Raw genomic sequence first — 20,753 nt, forward strand, 5'->3', positions numbered from 1 at the left:
ATAAACATGAGTAAATAAACAAGTACAAAAGGTTACACAAACAAGTACAGATGAGAAGATGAGATGCGGTCTTTAGTATCATTAGGTGCCACTGGAACTCAACCTCTGGGCACTCTGGGATCTTTCTGAGATAAACAGTCTGCATCGCAAATGAACAATGAAATATTTACATCATAAATAATGTAAGAGCATCGCAAATGGACCATCTCATCAATTACTGTGACTATCACAGAGTAGAAGGATCTGTAAATCTGCCAGTTATCCAGCTGGTTAAGATAATTACTGCAAATATTTCTGTTTCAAACACGCACACACACACACACACACACACACACACACCCTGGTCCTACCCAGCCTGTGTGGTATATACTGAAGTTTGTGTGTGCTTTAACGTTAGCTAGCTCAGTGGTGCTAGATGAGCTAGCAGTAGATACATGCTTCCTTCTGTACAGTTGACGGGTGTAGACCAGTAGAGAGAAAATAGTTCCTATGAAACTGCTCACAGCAAGGTCTGTGGACTATCTTGAGTAACTGGGTCATGATTTCTGGAAAGAGACATTGCTGTCGAGTTTTTCAAATATATTTTTTGGGCACTTTGAGCACCACAAGCTGAGTGCCATCTGGTTGCATTATATACCATGAAGGCAGATATTTCTACGGCCGATATCTCCAACACAATCTAGACTGACAAATAGCACTGCAGGTAAGAGGAAAAATAAGCATTTCATTTCTCATTGTCTCTTTAAAAGTGTTGACTTGAGCTATAAACGTAATCATGTGCAAGAGAATTGAAGTGTTTACTTTCCATATATAATTAGACGAGAGTAAAAGTAAGCTTCAACATTTGGCTGTTCTGTGAATAGCAAACTCACTGCTTTACCTGAGGTGGTTATTTACGCCTTCTTGATGCATAATCTCTTCACTCGGATAATTAACAACATCTATTATGAATAAATTTACTGCTTAAAAGATCAAAACGGTTTTCTTAGGGTGTGTCATTAAGTCAGTGAGGCAGAACTCTTTTCCTTCAGACTGTTCAGGCAATGAGAGCGTGTCACTTTTAATCCCATCATCTCCATCTTTACGTCTTGAAAATGATCACAGGGCAGGACTGTAATGGGAGGAAGTGATGAAACCAACATCAAGCATTTTCCATATGGGCCTTTAGGAGACTAGCTATTACAACAGTGCTGGTGTAAGCACCTTATTAGAGTGGCTTTGGTCTCTCTGAATGTGGAGGCTGCCTGTGATCCTTTGAGGTGTCTATTTTAGGACTGTGTGATCTGACACAATTTGTCAGACACCAGATAGAAAAAAAACAAAACCTCACAGATTTGGTTTATCTTCACACATCATGAGAAAATGTCTCTTTGTCGAGGAAAGAAGCTAATTAGGTGATACTGTAAATGCAGAGTCATTGTGCAGCCTTTAATATATTTCATTTCATTTTCAGAGTTGTCCTGTGGTGAATAAGCGTCCGTTCTTCTCCCTGTGGACTGACACTCTTCATGTTTCAAGAGTCATTCTCATCGTATCATGCTAATCATAACATATGTTAATGTCATACTGCAGTGTTTGCACAGGGTTCACTGAGGCATGTTACCTGTGCTTCTCTACTGTAGGCTACACATGACACACATGGATGCATAGATGAGTAGATAGAAGAAAATTAGTGTCAGATCTGACATTTAGCACAGGTTTAGTAATTAGATTTAGGTGGCCTGTAGCACGGAAGCATTTGTTCTCGTTTAGGCAGTGAGGTAGAAGATAAGTGATTTAATTCAGAGATGTAGAGATATGTGAGCGCTCACTGTCAGTGAACTGTGCTCCATAGATTTTCCAATTTGTTTCACTGAATGAATGATGTCACAGCAAATAGGAGGGATGCTGTTACTGTATCTTTACATGAATGAAAGTGACCTTATTTAAGGTCTGTGTTGCTTGTGTGCATCTGCTGTACTAGTTAAATATGGCATAGGTATGTTTTGAATGGTATGTTTGTTTCTCCTCTGTTTAATCTGCAGCGTTCAGAAGCTCAGTGAGTTTTTCTCAAGCGATGAGATCGGAGACGAACAGGAGCCCAGAACGATGGTAACCTCTGGCTCCAGCAATCACAACCAAAACAAATACCAAGCTGTGGTAAGTGCACGTTAACACACAGCTTTGGGTTGGATTGATTTAGACAAGGTCGACGTTTGTTTACATGCTATCTCTGAGTGGGATGAGGAGGAGTTGTACTGGAAAGTCCCATTTGTGGACATTGTAGTCCTGCAATATGAGAGTAATTTATTTACTTTAATATCTGCTTACTGTCGGCTTAGCACCTGTCTCGTTGGTTGGAATATGTGTGCATACTCCAATTTTTTCTCTCACTATCTCCCCTGCTGCAGGCTCACTCTCACTTTGCTGTGAATGTTGTTTTCTTCCTCCACCTTATCGCCCTCCTATTAATAACACCTTTCACCCATTTGTCCTTTGTGCCTGATGTTACACAACACTCCTTTAGTCATCCTCTAAACCTTCATCCTCCTCCTCGTCTTTGTTCCGACACCTCAAGCCCCTTAAGGTGGTGAACCGGAAGCGCCCCCCGAGGGACGACTGGAACAACTACAGCTCACAAGGGGACCATGAGGGTGATGGACCCTACAAGGACGTGGACCAAGACATCTGTATAAAGGTGAGGGAGAGAAAAGGACAGGGTGCATCATCCTCCGCCAGATGCCACCCGGTCAGAAACAACATATGATATTCCTTCAGGTTTTATCGAAATGTCTGAGGTGATGTAGCAGTGGCCTTCACAATTCTTAATATTTTAGCTTTTGGTAAAGGTCAGTCATTTCCAAATACACTGACTGAGTAAAACGGGCAAACACATGTAGCAGTTATGAGCTTTGAGAGACTTCTTTCCATGAGGAATAAAAATCTGTAAATTATGTTTTGGCAGTGTTCCTGTTATGGTGTCCTCTCTCCTGATTTGAATAAATACTGTAAATAGTCTGAGGTGTATGGCTGTAGAAAGGCTTCAGTTAAATTGGGTAATTAAAATTAATTTCTGAATCATAAAGTAGGCGACACTGTGGTGCAGTAGTTAGCACTGTCACCTTACAGCTAAAGAGATCCAGGTTTAAATCCACCAGCCGGCCGGGCTCTCTGTGTTGAGTTTGCATATCCCGTGTCAGCGTGGGTTTTCTCCAGCTTCCTCCCACAATCCAGACATGCAGTTACTCAGTTACTAAATTGCCCATAGGTGTGAATGTGAGTGTAATGGTTGTCTGTCTCTATGCGTCAGCCTTGTGTTAGTATGGCAACCTGTCCAGGTTGTACCCTGCGTCTCATCCAATGACAGCTGGGATAGGCTCCAGCACATCCACAACCCTGTATCAGGATACGTGGTTACGGAAGATTAATGAATCAAAAAGCAAATTAAAACCATTTATCATATCATGGGTATGACACAGACTTTTCAAATTAAATCTACATAAACTATTGTAGTAAATAATCCAGCTAATTTAGAGATTGAAGATGGGACTTAGAGCTATTATGATACACAATATCAACATAATGCCACACAATATGAGCATAATCCAAAAAAGGGCGCCACAATTGGGTGACAAGTTAAAAGAAGAACGATTGGACTTAAAAAGACTGCCCAGACCTTGGTGTACATCTACATAGGCTACGTAGTGCATATAAGGCTATGATAGTCTTATATACAATATATACTCAGCCTATTTTATGTATCAAATAACTTCCTTCCACAGTAGTTTAAACGCTTCTGATTGCAGTGCTGATTGAGTCAAATTACCTGGCCTGGTGTTTCATCATCACAACCTGACAAATCCTGGAAAGATGCTCCTAATTTTTGGGCACTGCAGAATTCAGAATAGCACAAATTTGCATAATTGACATTCACTTCTTATTGCCTCACTGCCACTCTGCATCATTGTTGCTAGATGACATGTTTGTTGTTTCCTTGTTAAAGAGTTCATCTCTGTTTGATATCTGGATGAGTCTGTGCTATGTTCTCCTCAGATAACTAACGGTTATTTCACCTGGACCGATGGACCACCAACACTTTGTAATGTGGACATCAAGATTCCTTTTGGTGAGCGTCAGGCAGTGTGATGTACAATCTGCCTCCTCAGTTCCTCTCCTTATTTGTTTCCCTACCCAGTTTCCTCCGGTTACTTACCTGTTTAATTACCGTGTTATTGCCTCTCTAACCTCTCAGGGAAGCTGACTATGATTGTGGGCCAGGTGGGTTGTGGGAAATCATCTCTTTTGCTCGCAGCGCTGGGAGAGATGCAGAGGGTATCAGGAACAGTCACCTGGAACAGGTCAGTTCAAGTTCCCTGTTTTCTGTCTGTGTTGATCAACTCTGATACTTAGATTGAAGCGTCATTATCAGCGCTTGCATTTGAATGATTGAGTTGTCGTATTGTATTGTAGGAGACTGTTTAGTTCTACAATTACAAAACTAAGAAAGCAAGGATGTCTGTGAAAATAATTGCGATCATCCTTTAAACATCAAGTTGCTGAGTCAGTGCTGGAGGATGATGCTAGTCAGTGTTCGTCCTGTCTCCTGTGCCTCAATGAAATGACTCCATGGGCTTTGAGGGTTTTCCTCAGTTTCCTCAACAGGGAGGTGCTGGTCTCATTAACATAACAGTATTTATATAACACTCACCCAGTGTATCAACCGCCTCCCCATCCATTCAATTAAAAAGCAGTAAGATAGTTGCGCAGTCAGGGAAATCCATGTACAATATGTTATACAGTTCATCTTGTAATAGAATGCAATTCAGAGGTGAAAGGTTAATTTACTCCTCATGGAGACTCCACTCCACCACTCTAGTCAATATCATGGCAAATTCTTCTTCTTCATCCTCAGCCTGTGTGGCACTCTGACTTGTGCTTTTTAAATCTCTCTAGTAATTGGTCTGTCAGGGAGCGTTCATTAATGTTTTCCTGCAGCAATAAATTCTACGTCCTTGACAGGGCAAGGCACTTAGCATCAAAATCAGACCTCTTACTATGACATGGCAGTATGAATGGATTTGTAGGTCAGTGAAATTGTGCTGATATTGCAGCTCCTATTTTTATGGTTGATAGAGTGTAGAGGAATGTCAGGATCATTTCATGCACTACTGACCCAGAATGAGTCAAATGCAGATGGGGAAGCATTCTAACAAACTCGCTGTAGCTGCAGGCTAGAAACACCCCTTCTTTCAGATGACACCCATGCATGCCATGATAGCACTTAGTAATGACTCATTTCGTTTATGAAGAGATCAGAGTTTTGATCAAATGTAGCTCATATTTCTATGGGGATTGATATTGTAAGTCACTTTGACAAAATTGTTTGCTGAATGAGAAATTCCAGACCTTTTTAGGCAGTGACTCATCAAAGCAGGCTACCTCTGTCTGCGACCTTTTATAAAAGGTGGCACGTGTCTCAACTGTATGCAGTTTTCTATCTTTATATTCTAATCTTAAAGGTCACCTACTAGCTTTTTTTTATTTAGCTTTACCCCATATCCAGCAGCTTCTTTAGCTCAGTTGTTTATGTGATCCAAGTATGCAACTTTAGTCACGTTATAAGACGTGGTTGCTGAAGAAGGCCATGGGACGAGGCCGTAAGCTCCAGAAGAACTTAGATATTTGTTCCCAAGGTCAAGAATGGACCTCCATGCTCAAACGTTTATTTTATTTTTCCGTTATTTTGCAATATTTTACAATAAACTGTCAAAAAGCAGGTGATCGTGTGACCCCTCAGGTTTATCGTGTGTGTTATAGGTTTTAACCACTGTACTAAATGAATGAAATGTCGCTCACTGGAATATTATCACCTGCATCTCAGTTCATTTGAGTTTCTGAGATTTAGGTTAATAGTTCTACTTTGTTGGATGTGGATGGTTCAGTGCATTTTGGAACTGTGATGATTACTTAAGTGGACTGGACTCACTGCACTAAATAATTTCTCGACTCTGATGGCTTTGCGTGTAGTTTCAAAAATGGCAAAAAAAGAAAGCCCAGTCCACTGATGAGTTTAGACAGCACTAATAGAGCAGGAGCACATTGCTTGGACTTGGCATCTGTTTTTATTGCTCTTTGTAACCTCTGGAGTCATTCTAAAAAAGTCCTGGGGCCACATTTATAAATGTAATAAAAGGGCTTGAAGTGGACGTACGCCCCCGTCTAAGCATATAACAGGATTAATTTTTAAAAAACACACATTTTGGAGACAGGGAAAATTGGCGATGTAGATAATGAGGTGGTGAATTGAAGCCAGACTGTAGAAATTAGATGTGAAAGGCATCACTACACGTATAATGATTCTTTCACACATTAAATTTCACTCAATATTACACATTACTTATAAATCCACTTTATTATAAACACTCTTTTTTGCATGTGAGCCATAACTATTCCATGAACAACTTTCAATGTAAAAGATATAACCTAACTCAAATCTCAAATCAAATTCTGCTCAATATTTCATCAGCACTGTCTCACCACCACATTCCCCACCCCCTAACGCAGAGGAGAGGGTCGGACTGTAGGCTGCTGACACTCATGGTCAGCTGTCTAAATGCTGCATGATGCCAGGATGTGGCAGGTGGCAGGATTCAGGAAACTCTGGCTTCCCTCTCCCTGATATTAAGCATGAATAGAGATCCAAAATAACATCAAATCAGCACTTTTAAAAACTGCAGAAAAGGGCATCAGTAATTTTTCGGTAATATCTTCTAATACTATGCATGTATGATCAAGTACAGTATAGTTTTCATATAGTTTTGGTGTCTTAAATCACTGCAGTGACCACGACTGAGAGGCATCGCAGTGGCTGCCACACTAACTCTGCCTTTTGCAGTCACCTCACAAGGCACCTCTTCACCACCTGCACATATACAGTAGATTGTGTAAATTACTGAAGATAGTGGGGTGCAATTCTCCTTTTATGTTTGTTTATCTTTGCACTCACCTTTAAATGTGACTGTCCTGTTTCTTGGACTCACCACATTAACCGCAGCAGCAAGATGTTTCCACTGGCTGTACTTTCTTTTATTTATGACCCTGCTGCTGTGGCCACCAAACAGTATGTGCTCTCTGTCCTCCACCCACAAGCCCCTTGATTTCTGTGTGGGAAAAATGTGTCCATTCCTTTTGGTTGTTGCCATAGTACAGCATATAAAGAACCTCTGATCAGCAGACTCATTTTTATGCATTAACATTCATGAGGTGCTTTGCATTCACTGTTTATGTTTGAATGTGGGCGTGTAGGGGGTGGAATAAGAGATGGCTCTACGTGGGGACAGTTCTAAGTGGATGCGGGATTTATAAAAGGAAAGTTTGCACTGGCAGGTGTATGCACGGTTTTATGAATCAGAATATTTTTGGTTTTCCTCATTTGTACGCGCAGGCCTGCCGTAGGATGTGGATGGTCAGTTTCAACAAAAGTAAACCCAGTGCCTCTAGAAAAGCAGAACACATGTGAAATAGCTCAGCTGAAACTGAATCCTCATCCCCCGCCTGATGCATTCTGGGAGTCATTAGCTTCTATCTCCTGCATCGGAGTATCTCGTCACCTCCCCAGGATAGCGCTGCTATCAGTCTCCATTTGTCAACAAAGTTTAGTTCCTGCTATTTGATCGCCATGGTGTCCCTGGCAGCCACACACACATTCACACGGTGGAGCTGGCACTACCTCTGATATTAGGTTGGATTGTACACCCCGCCGGGCGCCGAACCCTCTCACTTATCATCAGTGTCCCAGGGAGAGACTAAGGAGCTGTCATTTAGTCTCTGCCTTACTGAAGCATTCAGACACATTCAGAGGAGTTTGTCTGTATGTTTCCACTATGTCTGTCGCTGTTATTGTTGTGCTGTGTTTCAGTCGGTCATATTTGGAGCTGCACACGCATGAAACGCTATATCTAAGGGTAAGCTGCGAGGATTTGACAGATTCAGCACATAATAAAACCCAGTAGATACAAATCACTGAGATAAGAAATATAAAAAAAGCAAAGGGGGGATTAATGAGAGCATCATGTGCCTGGCAGGAGTAAACAACATGACTAATGAAAACAGCCCACATTTAAGCTTGTCAGATTTATGAGGAGGGCCTCATGACTTGTGTGAGGATGATTTGTGGCTGAGAGTCAGCTGTTACTGATCAGGTGATGGTATTCATATCCTCAGCACTCCACCTGAGCTCACCATGCTACATGTGTTCATGTAATCAGCTCATAAAAACTAGTTTGCAGGATGTTACAGTGATAGCGCAGTTGTATAACAACAGTCGTGCTTTATGCTGCTAGTGTCTCTATTGTGTTAGTCACTTGCTTTTGATCGTCTGATCAGTTTTTGATGGGTCAAATAACAGGTCATGTAAGACGGCATATTTCCTTGAGGGTGTAATATGTTTGCTGATACCGTATTTTACAAACCTGTCAATCCCATCCCTCCCTCCTTCCGCACCCACCTGCTCCCTCTCGCTCCTGTTGCCCCTCTGCTGTCCCACTCCAAATATGGCACAGAGCAGGGAGCGTCTGGGATTTCTCTTTCCTTAAAGTAGGTGACTATTTGTATCTCGACTTCTGTATCCAGTCAAAGCAGTGCAGGTTGGATATCTTGTGTTCGGCAGCATAGCCAGTTGGATAGTGAGGTTTTGACACCAAACCGTACCTGCTGAAGTAATTAACTGCAACACTTCAACTGACTGACGCCATGTCCCGAACCAGAGGGTGAAATTAGCACTTTATTGTAAATATATTGTTTTTAGCTGGGTTTCAGTTATTGAATTAGAAAAGTCAGTGATAATGACCTTTAAGAGATTAAAATGGATGTTTGTTGACAAAAAGGGCAGCATTATCAGTCATTATCAGGCGTGGTCATCCCAATGAGCATGCACCATTACTCCCTGTCATCAAGCACATTTAATTTAATTAAAGACCGTTAGAAACTGTGGGAAGTTCCTCAGCCTGGCTTTGATGATTAGACTTGAGTTTCTCACTGCTGGCAGAAATCGTCTCGTCTGACTCCCTCGTGAATTCTCCTCTAATGTGACCTTGAGTCACATTACAAAGACGTTGATTGACGTGAGGGGGAAAAAGCTCACGGTGCTCCAGTCAGAGGTGAAAGCCAGGAAATTTGTCATTATCTCCGGCATGATTGCCCTGTTTTTGATGGCTGCAGGATAAAGACAATCAGCCAGTCCATTCAGGCTTCAGTGTCTTGTAAGTGTCATTATGTGACGAGGTCTGATGAGGCTATTTTCTGAAGTGCTTTCATTATGTGTTTTTAGAAATTGCTCAATTTAGCTCTCAGAATTAAGTACATCTCCATCCCCTTACAAGAAAGCTAATTTGAGATTTGACATAATAATTATTATCTTGTAATCTCACCACATTTTTCACTTCAGAACATCTGCTTTAAAAGAATTTATTTTCCACATTTTCCATATGTGTTTTTTGTTTTACATGCAACTGAAATGGGAAAAATATCATCATAAAGATTTTTGTAGTATGTAGATTATTTGTATTTATACTCTTGCCACTTTCCATCCCACCATCTTTGTAACTTCTAACTTTTTCAACCTCTTTAATTAATTCCTGTAATACTACACCAATTCCGTTCTTTTTGGAGAGCAGCCAGTATAGCTTGAGATATCTTTGTGCACAGATATAGAAAGCCAACCATATTATTAAGAGCTCACTATAATTTAAAAATATTTTCAAAAGTAATATTTGCCTTTGCAGTAATATTTAGTGTTGTTAATGTGTATTTTTTCTTTTTCTTCTTTTTTTTTTTTTTTTTTTACAATTGATGTGAACATTATGGCATTGCTCCTTTTTATGTTAATTTCTTGTTTTTCCCTTTTTTTCTGAAAAGGAGTTTTATTTTACAACTCAATGTTGTAAATGTTTTTTTAAACCTAAATTTAGGAGGTCCACTGCATGAGCTTAAATGACTTATTTGCATCTTCTGTAGGGCTGAACAATTAAGTAGGCTTTTGTCGAAAATGCAATATGAACTAGCGCAATATCCAAATCGCAGGGGGCTTGATATTTGTTCAAAACAAAGTATGTGTCAAAGTATCATTCTAAATTAAGTACTGTGGCACTGCAGAGATGTCACGGCCTTCAAATCGTATTCTACAGGCTTAAGAAAAAATCTTTGGTACAGATCCTTGCAAATCATACCATGATCACTGTAATAAAAATAATAATACCACAATGATCAATTCATCAAATCGTTCAGCTCTGATCTCCCATCCATCTTTAATTTCTTTTCTTCTTGGTTTGTTTGTTTGTTTATTTGTTAGAAGTAGTATTATTGAATCACTACGAAACTAATTTAACTGGAGCCAACAAACACAACATGTATGTTCTGCGGGAAAAATAAAAAAACAAAATGATTTATTAAAGAAATGTCAGCTTTCGAATTTTTAAAATCATTATAATCATGTAATCAACTAAGTGTCATTATTTTAATATATAGCATTTTTAAAATATATTTTAAACAATAAATAAATAAATGTACAGCCACACAAAAAAAGGTACATTATCCTGTCATATTTAAACACATTACATTAATTTCTGTTTTCTCTCAAGCTCTGTTATTTATAGGTCTTAAGTTCAGTTTAACACCTCCTGCCTAGAGTTACCGACACCTTCATGTCAACGTCTTTCCCTTATATTACAGTCAGCACATACAGGGGTGTTTACATGTATGTTTGTGACACGTCAGAGCTTCTTAAATATCAGTCACCACTTCACTTCCTAACAGCTGTGATCCTACAACTGCTGCAATAAATTGGTGTAAATCAGCCCCTCGCTCTGTGCATGCACTCAGACGTGATCAGAGTCACCTTCTCAGGATGAGAGAGGTGTCAACTTGTCAAAACTAAAAATACACCGCAGCTTCTACTGAGCATGTGCAAAGCTCCGAAGAGCCAATCAGATGTTAATGACTTTAGAAGTCAGAATGTGAATGGTTATGTGCATGCATGCGAATGTACTGCATGTGTGTGTGCACTTTGAGCTGTTTAATTATTCTAAAAATAAGAGTTTATGCAAGTTTTGAGCCTTTTCAAATCACATCACCACACTTCTTAAGTGTCCCCTGGCATCTGGGAGTTTTTGCTGTATTTTTATAACAGTTGCAGAATTGTTAGATACACTTCCATTTATATGTATTTTTCTCTATTTTCTGCAGCCTGCCGAACTTGGAGTCTGAAGGAGATGAAAGGTAAGTCAGAGTAAACTGGAAAAATGCCCAAGCACCCAAAGAGCCATTATGTAACTTTATTTCTTCAAACCTGCATGAGGATCTGAAATGTACTCCTGAGGACAAAAGTCAGTGTGAGTCAAGTACATTCGAAATATTTACAGCTGGCAGTGCACTATTCCTGATGAGAGGAAAGACATGTGATCCAGCTGTTGTACGTAACAAATAGTGGACGCTATACATATTTAAATGAAGCTCTGCTGACAGGTCAGAATTGTCACAGGTTTAGCTAACGCAAATAGTGGAGTTATTTTAGCATACTGTGGATTATTGTTTCTATTTGTAACTTGACAGGCCATGCCACACACACACACACGCACACACACACACACACACACACACACACGCACACAATAAGGCATCCATGTCGCATATCTGGCAACAGCATAACAACCGAGCATTTGACAGCTGGTGTCTTGTCAGTGGGTGTTTCTGTCTAACCAGACACTGACAGAACGTGGAACTTTTAGCTCAGTGTATCTATTGATAGCATTGTGTTCCAAGTGTGTGTCCACAGAAACAAGAATAACAGTACAGCACAGCACGTACCTTTGTTTTTATAGTTGGCCCACAGTGAATAAAGACAGTGTGCAGTATAAACAAAATACTGTGGTGTCGCTTTAAGATTCATTTAATCTCACCCCGTGACCAATATCATGTTACTTGGAATGATCACTTCCATTTTTACACCAAAGTCATTCAGTGTTTCCCACATAATTAGATTCTATGGGCCTTTTCCAAACTGGACCCAACCTACCACTGCTCCTTTGCAGAGTGTATCTCCATTTGTAGTCACCTTCACATTTGAAGTGCCCTTCATCAAGGTGTAGGATATAAATACAGTGGCCAGCTTAAGGACAAACTGCCTTCTTTGTCTCTCTCTCTTGTAACTTTTTGTAACCATGGGGAAAACTTCATTGCGCTTATATTTGATATGTGTTGCTGTTTCCCTGAATGTCTATGTATTATCCTTTTGTCATTCAAATTCAAAAGAAACAAATAATTCAAATGAATAAGTAAATTAGGAATTAAAAAAATGAATGAATAGAAATAAAACATACTTCTTAGCTTTGCTTGTGGCTTTTCTTTACTTTTTTGTCAACTTTTTTGTGTTTTTTTGGGTTTCTAGGCTGCTTGTTTTTTGCAATGGTTGTTGTAAATATAGGCCGACAATATACTATCACATGAATGGGACTGTTTATCTAGAGAGTAGAGAAGGGTATATTTTGTCCAAAATACAATGTATGATGTTAATGTCTGTATGAAAGTATTAAATGTCTATCTTAGATTTAGCAGTTTACGTTTGTAAGGGTAGTTACTTGGAAATTTATTTGTATGCGGTCTTCCATGACAAACACAATATGGTGTTACGCATGGTCAATAAGCATTACTTCAGACTCGCTTTGGATGGTTTTATAGCCTGCTTCCACCCCTGGCTAGTTGGTCTGGGGCGGCAGTCAATGTTGCGAGCCTCGTTATGAGTGCAGAAACGCAGTGAAAGTGGGTACGGAGAGGGTGTATGGGGTGGTTTAGGAAAGGCCCTATTTGCGTTGGTGGAGGAGGTGTTTCTTTATGAATTTATGAATGGTAAAATTAAGCACATTCACTGCACTTGGCACTCTACTGCTTTGTCTCCTCAAATGGAGTGCCCAGAGTAGGCTATGCTCTGCTGCTCTGAAAGTGTGGTGCTCTGAATAACCAAATGTTATACTCCAACAGTGCTGTGAATTTACCAATGGTCAGTTTGTGCCAGAGTGCGCTCTGGTACTCACAGTGACTATTTATGCATAACCCAATGTGCTTGTGAGAGAGAGAGCGAGATTGGGGCGTGCAGCTCAAAAAAAACAAAGTCAGTATGTGGTGGGCCACCACAAATAAATAAATGTGTGGGGAAACTCTGGGAGCTCAGATTTTATATACACTAGCACTGTTCATATATTAAAACTGTCAAGGTTGGTTTTATTTTGTCATACATACAAAAGATTCTTCCAAATGTATACCCAGCACACAAAACAGTAAATAGCATAAAACACAATCAAGATGAAATACATATAACTGAGGCATTCAAAATAAATCTTCTCCCTGAATAATCTCCAACAACTAACTACTTGACTGTAATCTACAAAACAAATCCTCAGTTCAGTGGAACTGTTTCTGGCGACTTGGGTATTTTTAGCTTACCCTGTCTCTCTGCTTTGCAATTGTTGTTGTTTGTTGAGAAAAGCTGGCGGACAAGATCAGGGATAGACACTGCTGTCTAGTCAGGAAGGAAGAAGGCACATAGTGTGTGTGTGTCACCCCCAGTCCATCTTAGTAAGTCTTTCTCTCCTCTCAGGATGAAGTGCTCAGAAACATGCCACCCAGTAAAACTGGTGAGGAATGAAATCAAATCAATTCACTGAACGTCCCTGTATTTCCCTGGACCGATCAAATGAAAAATGAGGTGTTAGATTGCCTCAGCAGTTCCTCTAATGGTTTATGGCGTGGTTCAAGCACCAGCACTTCACTGTAAAACAGAAAGTTAGATCAATCTTTCTGTTTATTTGATGAGTCTTCAAGTTTCCAACACATTCTCCGGTGAGAAATACATTTACACATTTCTGGAAGTTTAGTGTTTGAACACGTACACGAGTCATTCCTTTCTCACTTCAAACACCCTGCCTTTACAGTTATAGCGTAGCTCACAGAGAGAGAGACATACATACACCAGATGAACAGGATACCAGCAAACAGCAACAAACATCCCGACAGCCACAGACCCCGTGTTGACGTACTAATCTCAGCCCGAGGAATCAGATCCCCTGAGAACTGAATGCGTCAGAGTCCAAACGGGTTGATGCTGATTTCCATATCAGCAAATTACAGGAAGAAAAATTGGGATGGGGTGGGGGGTGAGGGGTTATTTTTAGGGAGGATAAGATCACAGCTAATGATAGATGTGTTCATGTAGGGCAGTGGTTGGCCTGCTCAGACATGATTGCCATAGTGAGGGAAGACTATATGTGTTAGTGTGTGTTAGTTTGTTTTCTGTTAATCATTACAGCGTGAAGGTGGAGTCAATACTCAGTATTGCTTATCTAATGTATTTGTGTGTCTTTGATATTGTCTCCACAGTCCCACAGACAGAGATGCAGCTGGTGATGGAGAAATCAGGTGAGCTCAGACAGCAACTACTACACCAACATGGGCTCGCTCATTAAATACAACAGCTTGGTGGGTGGCCCCTTGCTTCAAACTGTGACGCACTTCCAGAGACAGTTTTGGACACTCAGGGACGGCGGGTCAATTTCCGCTTGTTACTCTTAGGACTGACTGACCCAAGCTCATCTCCTGTTCACATGGAACCCTTCTTCTCCATTTTCAAAGTTCTCATTTAAATATTTGCTACTATCACCAAATCTGCACCTATGGTGGCTCCACCCAGGCCCGCACACTAAGCTTCCATGCCTGTGGTGGCATAGCCCTCGTGGCTCCTTTTTTTATGTCTGAAATAGACACTAAAGGGTGCCTTGTGCGTCAGAATCACACATTGACGACCACTGACCAAGCTGCCATATTTGATGCCCCGGGAATGAGAGTGGGCTGCCTACACACTAGGCGGTCTCCATGGAGATGCATCACCATTATCAGCGGAGCAGAACAGCAATTCTCATGCTTATCTAGAAATCCACCGAAGATAATCGAGAACAAGATATTCCCTCTGCTCTCATATTTACCCCCGACCCTCAGCCGCATATTGACTTCACAAATACACCGCAGTCCCTAATGATCTCTTGGTCTTTATGGACTGGAGTTATTATTTTGCATCGCCAGTTTCTGAGTCCCTGTGATCCAGAGGTTAATCAGTTTCCTAACCTGTGTGGGAAACCTCATTAAGAAGCAAAAATTGAACATGGAGAGCAGATTATTGTTTGGTTGACACTTCTGCTCGTGTTTTTAAAACCTCTGGTAGGAAGAGAGGCGCTGTGGCCTACGCTTCCCAGAAGCCCTGGCTGTTGAATGCAACAGTGGTGGAGAACATCACCTTTGAGATGCCCATGATAAAACCGAGGTAAGAAATCATACCTGAACCAAACCAATGGTTTTTAAAAATGATTGTGTGATGGTTGTATCGGTTCAAACCATGCTGAGCTCCTCCACGGGAGCCATGGGAGTTTTATGGGGGCATTTTATTATTATATAACAGTGAAGAGATGACAAAAAGAATAGAGGAAAAAGATGGAAAAGAGCCCAGGCCAACTTCAACAGGAAGGGATGCTGCTGTAAACCAAGAGGACACCGGGGCACAAAAACCATAAATGCATTTCATTTATTATGCACACACAAAAATGAGCAAAGTGCTGAAGAAGGAAAGTGCAGAGAGAGGAGCAGACAGACATTTCAGCTGAGTTCTTTCCTTAATGCTGACAGCTCGCTGCAGTGATGAGAGAGCCAACTGGGGAGAAGTGGCAGACCTAACCCCATGGTGCCGTGATAACAACCTCTCTCTAAATGTCAGTGAACACCAACTGTACCCTAAAGAAAGCACAACAATTACTCAAGAGTTTTGGCATGAACACCAATCTCTGTACATTTAGAGTGTCCTAACAGGCTGTGTTACTGTGTGGTTTGGCAACCTGACCGCTCAGGACTGCAGACGGCGACAAAGGACTGAAAAGTCAGCAAGAAAAATCAGAGTCACAGAACTACCGCAGCTTCATAACATTCACACCACCCGCTGCAAAAGGAAAGCCCAAAACATCATTAAGGACTCCTGCCATGCCACCTCGTGCTCTGTTCTTGCACTCACCATCAAAGAAACATCAAAGCACACACCACTTGACTCAGTAATAGCTTCTTTCTTCAGGCAGTTGCTGCAGACAGTGTCACTAAACACAGGCATTTCATTGTAAGTTTTACACAGGACAATAAACTTGAACTTGAATTTGAGCTTGGGCTGCACAGTATAGCGTTGTTTTTCTTTTCTTTTATCATCACGGTGTCAATATGCATGGTAATCACAGGGATTTTTTCAAGTTTCAAGTCAGTGTTTAGTTTATTTAACTGAAGAATGCTGGAAATAATTTAGCAGGAATTTAGCAGTATACTGAAAGCAGGAGAAAGGCAAAACATAGTACACTTTAATATCTGTTTATTGATCTTCAAGTAATATTGTTATCATGATATCATGTCCCATATTTTTCTCATATCATGCAGCTCCATTGACAACTCTTTTGAATGTTTCTAGATGAGGGGATAACAAACAGTGAGTCATCCATTCAGTCTCCTCTCTACTCTCACTGGGCCTCATTCACACAGTGCATACACACAAATTTGTTCTTAAACCTTGCACACGAACAAACCTGGGATTCATCAATATTTTATTACCTGACTTTGGTCGTACTCTGTGAACAAATTTAGAACTGCCTCAGACCATACATACGCACAAATGATGAAGGACCAGCTGTCTTCAAAAAAAGTAAACACACAGACTAAAACTAAATGCTTAACTAAAGACTTAACTAAATGCATAGCATATTAAAACAATATTTATTTTAAAAAGGCTTCAATAGATAATATTGAAAACCATTAATTTACTAATTTACTAATGCATGCTCATATTTCATTCCCAGCCTTTCATCCACATCAATTACATTATTATCGTCATTATTAAAATATTAAACTATGAAAACAAACTAGTGTCCCAGTCCTAGCTTACAGTCAAGTTTATGAGAATGTCTATATTGAAATATATAAACAGTTTAGGTTTTTATTGTTTTCATTGAATCTGTCTGTCGACTAATGATGGCTTCTCCCACCAATTTTTATTGCCATGAAATCATTGTAGGCCTATTCTTCTGCTTCTTCTTCTTCTTCTAAGAGGGTATATAAAAGATTCTGATCTACCTCCAAGCGGGTATTACAATAACATATCTAACCTTGGTGGAGGATCTTGTGGTCTGTGCCTTCAGGAAAGAGCGCACAAGAGTCCGACACGTTTAATCATGCTGTGACAGTAACTATTCCGTCTGTCGTTACAGTAACAGACGCTCAATAACAGTTTAACACCGGCGTGTCAGGGCCTTATTATGTGTGTAAAAACAACTCACTTACAACTTACAACAACTCATTCACGTAGGCAAATGTATTTCCTTATATAGAGAAATGGGGGTGTGGCAGTATGCTGATTGCAATTAACGACATGCACTTGCCAATTTAGAATGTTTCTGGTTCACTAATACACACAGTGGTGAGAACAAAATCAGTGATGCTAATGTTGTCATGAATCCGACAGTAATTTTGCATGCGCACTTATGTGCAGAGTAAGAACATTTCTTAGCACGTATTCATGAGTGACGCCCAATGATACAGTGTCAGTTGTATTCAGCCCAACAGCACCACAAACTGAAGCCTCCAAAATGGCCATAATGTCAAATCAGCTCTTTTCTAAAACTGTTTCTACAAAAACTGAACATTACAACCTTCATGATGGATGGATTTATTGGCCTAGCTGTACCTGATAAACTGGTAACTGAGTGTATTAGTTAATGGATTTGTCAGTGTTGCATTCCAACATCCTCTTTTCAGTGCAAACGTGATTTGTATGTTTGTGGATTTGCTCTAGATCGAACAAAGCTGAACAGACTGTACTCTTACATCAGCAATAACGATGTGTAAGCTTTAATTTTGTTGCTTTTGCTTTACTAATAACTTGAACCCATGATCATAAAAACTAGCTGTCTGAGGACGTTCTCCTGTCAAATGGCATTTAGAGTTGTCAACACAGTAATCAATGTGTTGTCAGGCCAAGCTGTTAAGCCAAATAGAGCCAATAACCTTTCTGCTCCCTGAGGCCACTGTGGTAATTGGATGTGTTGAATCCTAATTAAGTCAACAGTTTTAGTCCAGTAAATAAAAAAATAAATAAAAAAAAACTCCAGTTGGTGGCTTCCAAAATAACCTGTTTTGACAGTGAGATACCTCGGGCCAGGACTTGCCTTGGCTTTTGATGTGCACAGTGTGGACAGTTTCACTGACTCCTGGCTCAACATATGCTGTTTCACCTGCATTGGCACACACACACACACACACACACACACACACACACACACACACACACACACACACACACACTCTCTTGTACTGACATACACCATTGCACACACTCACAATTTTTATCCTCACAACAAATGGTCTGTCTCAAAGGTCAGTTGCTTGGATTTATGGTTGTGTCCAGCCTCTCTCTGGGTCTAATGGACTGCCTTTATAAAATACATCTAATGGGCCACAGCAGTTTGTTGCTGTGGAGATGTTTGCGTACCCTGCGCTGCCTCTCCTCGCTGTCTCCGCTTTATTTCTCTTCATGCATCCACCTACCTTTCTCTCTCTCCCCCCATCCTGTCCTGCTGTCAGGTTATTTTCTGATAAGATCCAGAGCGGCTAACTCACTCTCGGACTGCAGCACCAGGTGTTCCCAAAAAAAGACGCTGTGGGCATGTGTTTTTTTGCTGTGTCACTCACAAGCATTTGTGCGCTTCATGTGCACAGCAGTCGGCTTAAGCACAGATTTTACACATTTGATTAGTCATTTCTGGCTTGGTAGGTGCAGCTCTGCCTTTATGTGTGAATTTGTCTACAGCTTGGCTTTTCTACAGGCTTTTAGCTTGTCTTTTGTAGCATGCTAACACGCTAAAATAAGATGCTGAACATGGAAAACATTATTCCTGCTAAACATCAGCATGTTAGCATTGTCATCTTGAGTGGGTTTGCATGCTAATGTTCAGATCAAACCACTGCTGTACTTAGCGTACAACCTCACAGAGCTGTAAGCATGGCTGTAGACTCTTATTTACACAGTCATTTTTCATGAACTCATCCTTTTCTGGTGCAGGCGTTTGGCTTAAGGTGCATATCACAGTGTCTTGCTTGTGAGTATTTTAACTGTAGTCATGCATCTGGGAGAGTGTTTGCTCGGGCACTGTGCTAAGACATACTGTGATTTGTTAGATTCAGACTAAGAATATTCAACTGGTGTGATTCATTAATATTAATCAGTCTGTTTTTGGCCCGTCAGCCCATATTTTTAGGTTACAATGTTCTCAATACTCCAGTAATTACAGAAGTGTCAAACTGTTGTGTACAGCTGAATGTGGCTTCACTTCTGTGGTCTCAATGACGATACATTTTAATGACCGACATGCAATTCATTTGAATCAGAGCACGAGTGAATGATTGATGCAGCAGTGAACCCCGTCCCCCGTGTGGCTCTGTGCTCTCTGAATCTTCCTCTTATCTCTTTATTCTGTGTCTGTCTGTTGAAGCAAGTCTGACTAATCGCTCAGAGCTAAATCTTTCAAGTTGACCCACAGAGGCTGCTGAGTTATTTATTTCATTGACAGTGTTTGTGGCACTGTTGAGACCTCCATGGATTGTGTTATGCATACATAACAGCACGTTATACGTAGATAGACAAAAATATTTGTAACATATAAAATGTGTATCATTCAAATTAATTAACTGTCTAGATAATCAGCCAAGAGGTTAATAAGGAGCAGACCTAGTTCTTTCTGGTTGGTAGCAGCTGCTGTCCGTCCTCATCTGTATTCTGTCTCTTTGCCTGCCAGGTACAAAGCTGTCATCGAGGCATGCTCTCTTCAACCTGACATCGACATCCTTCCACAGGGGGACCAGACAGAGATTGGGGAGCGGGTCAGTATCACCGTAAAATTTCTCATTTTCTTTATATTCCTCTGAGTTCTTTTTATCTTCCAGACCTGGCCGAAGCTCCCACTGTGGCTCACTGTGCTGCAGAATCATTTGATTCATTGCAGCCAGGATGTGATATTGGGAGCTGGACTGACCTTGTTCAGCTAAAGCACTGTCATGTTGCATTTCTTCCCACACCAGCAATGCAGGGAATAAACCGTGATCTCCTTTGTTACTCTGGGGGCGAGTGCCACATACATTTATGGATGTAATCATGTTGTTCATTCCTCTTTGTAGTAAAACCGTCTAGTAACGTTTCTGTCCTCTGGTGCAGGGTATCATCCTGTCAGGTGGACAGAAGCAGCGGATCAGTGTAGCCAGAGCCTTGTACCAGCAGACCCATGTGGTCTTTCTGGTGAGTCTGCACACACACGCACACACCTTTGATCAAAAGAATGATTACAGTTGCTGAGTTGCACCTGTATGTGGCCATGTCAGCAGGCAGTCTGTAAGTATTTACAGTGAAACATTTGTTCTGAAGCTTCATCTGGAGACTCAGATGTGTTTCTATTTCTGAAGCCTTCCTACGTGACAAAAATAGCAACACGCTCTCTGGCGCTCAGCTGCAGGGCTGAGGAAGTTCACTGCCTCTCAGTTATTGATCACTTTGTGTTACATGTTTGCAACTAGGGCTTCGTTGTCGATCAATCTGCAGATAATTTTCTTGATTTATTGTTAAGTTTATGGAGTGTCAAACAAAAGTAAAACAAAATGGC

The 20,753-nt window shown here is 40.7% G+C and overlaps 1 protein-coding gene across 2 annotated transcripts in view; it reads left to right on the forward strand.

The window, feature by feature from the left end:
* Positions 1-20,753, forward strand: part of abcc8 (ATP-binding cassette, sub-family C (CFTR/MRP), member 8) — an 80,664-nt gene that overhangs the window by 37,058 nt on the left and 22,853 nt on the right. Inside the window, exons 14-22 of one of the 2 annotated variants that reach the window (XM_050072181.1) lie at positions 2,025-2,139; positions 2,507-2,677; positions 4,033-4,105; positions 4,232-4,337; positions 11,221-11,253; positions 14,407-14,445; positions 15,245-15,343; positions 19,896-19,980; positions 20,312-20,392. In XM_050072181.1, the coding sequence (XP_049928138.1) occupies positions 2,025-2,139; positions 2,507-2,677; positions 4,033-4,105; positions 4,232-4,337; positions 11,221-11,253; positions 14,407-14,445; positions 15,245-15,343; positions 19,896-19,980; positions 20,312-20,392 (802 nt within the window). The remainder of the gene's footprint in view (positions 1-2,024; positions 2,140-2,506; positions 2,678-4,032; positions 4,106-4,231; positions 4,338-11,220; positions 11,254-14,406; positions 14,446-15,244; positions 15,344-19,895; positions 19,981-20,311; positions 20,393-20,753) is intronic. The other variant, XM_050072182.1, reaches the window with a different exon arrangement.

The sequence above is a fragment of the Epinephelus moara genome, chromosome 20 (assembly GCF_006386435.1).
Source record: "Epinephelus moara isolate mb chromosome 20, YSFRI_EMoa_1.0, whole genome shotgun sequence".
In the NCBI taxonomy this organism is placed as follows: domain Eukaryota; kingdom Metazoa; phylum Chordata; class Actinopteri; order Perciformes; family Serranidae; genus Epinephelus; species Epinephelus moara.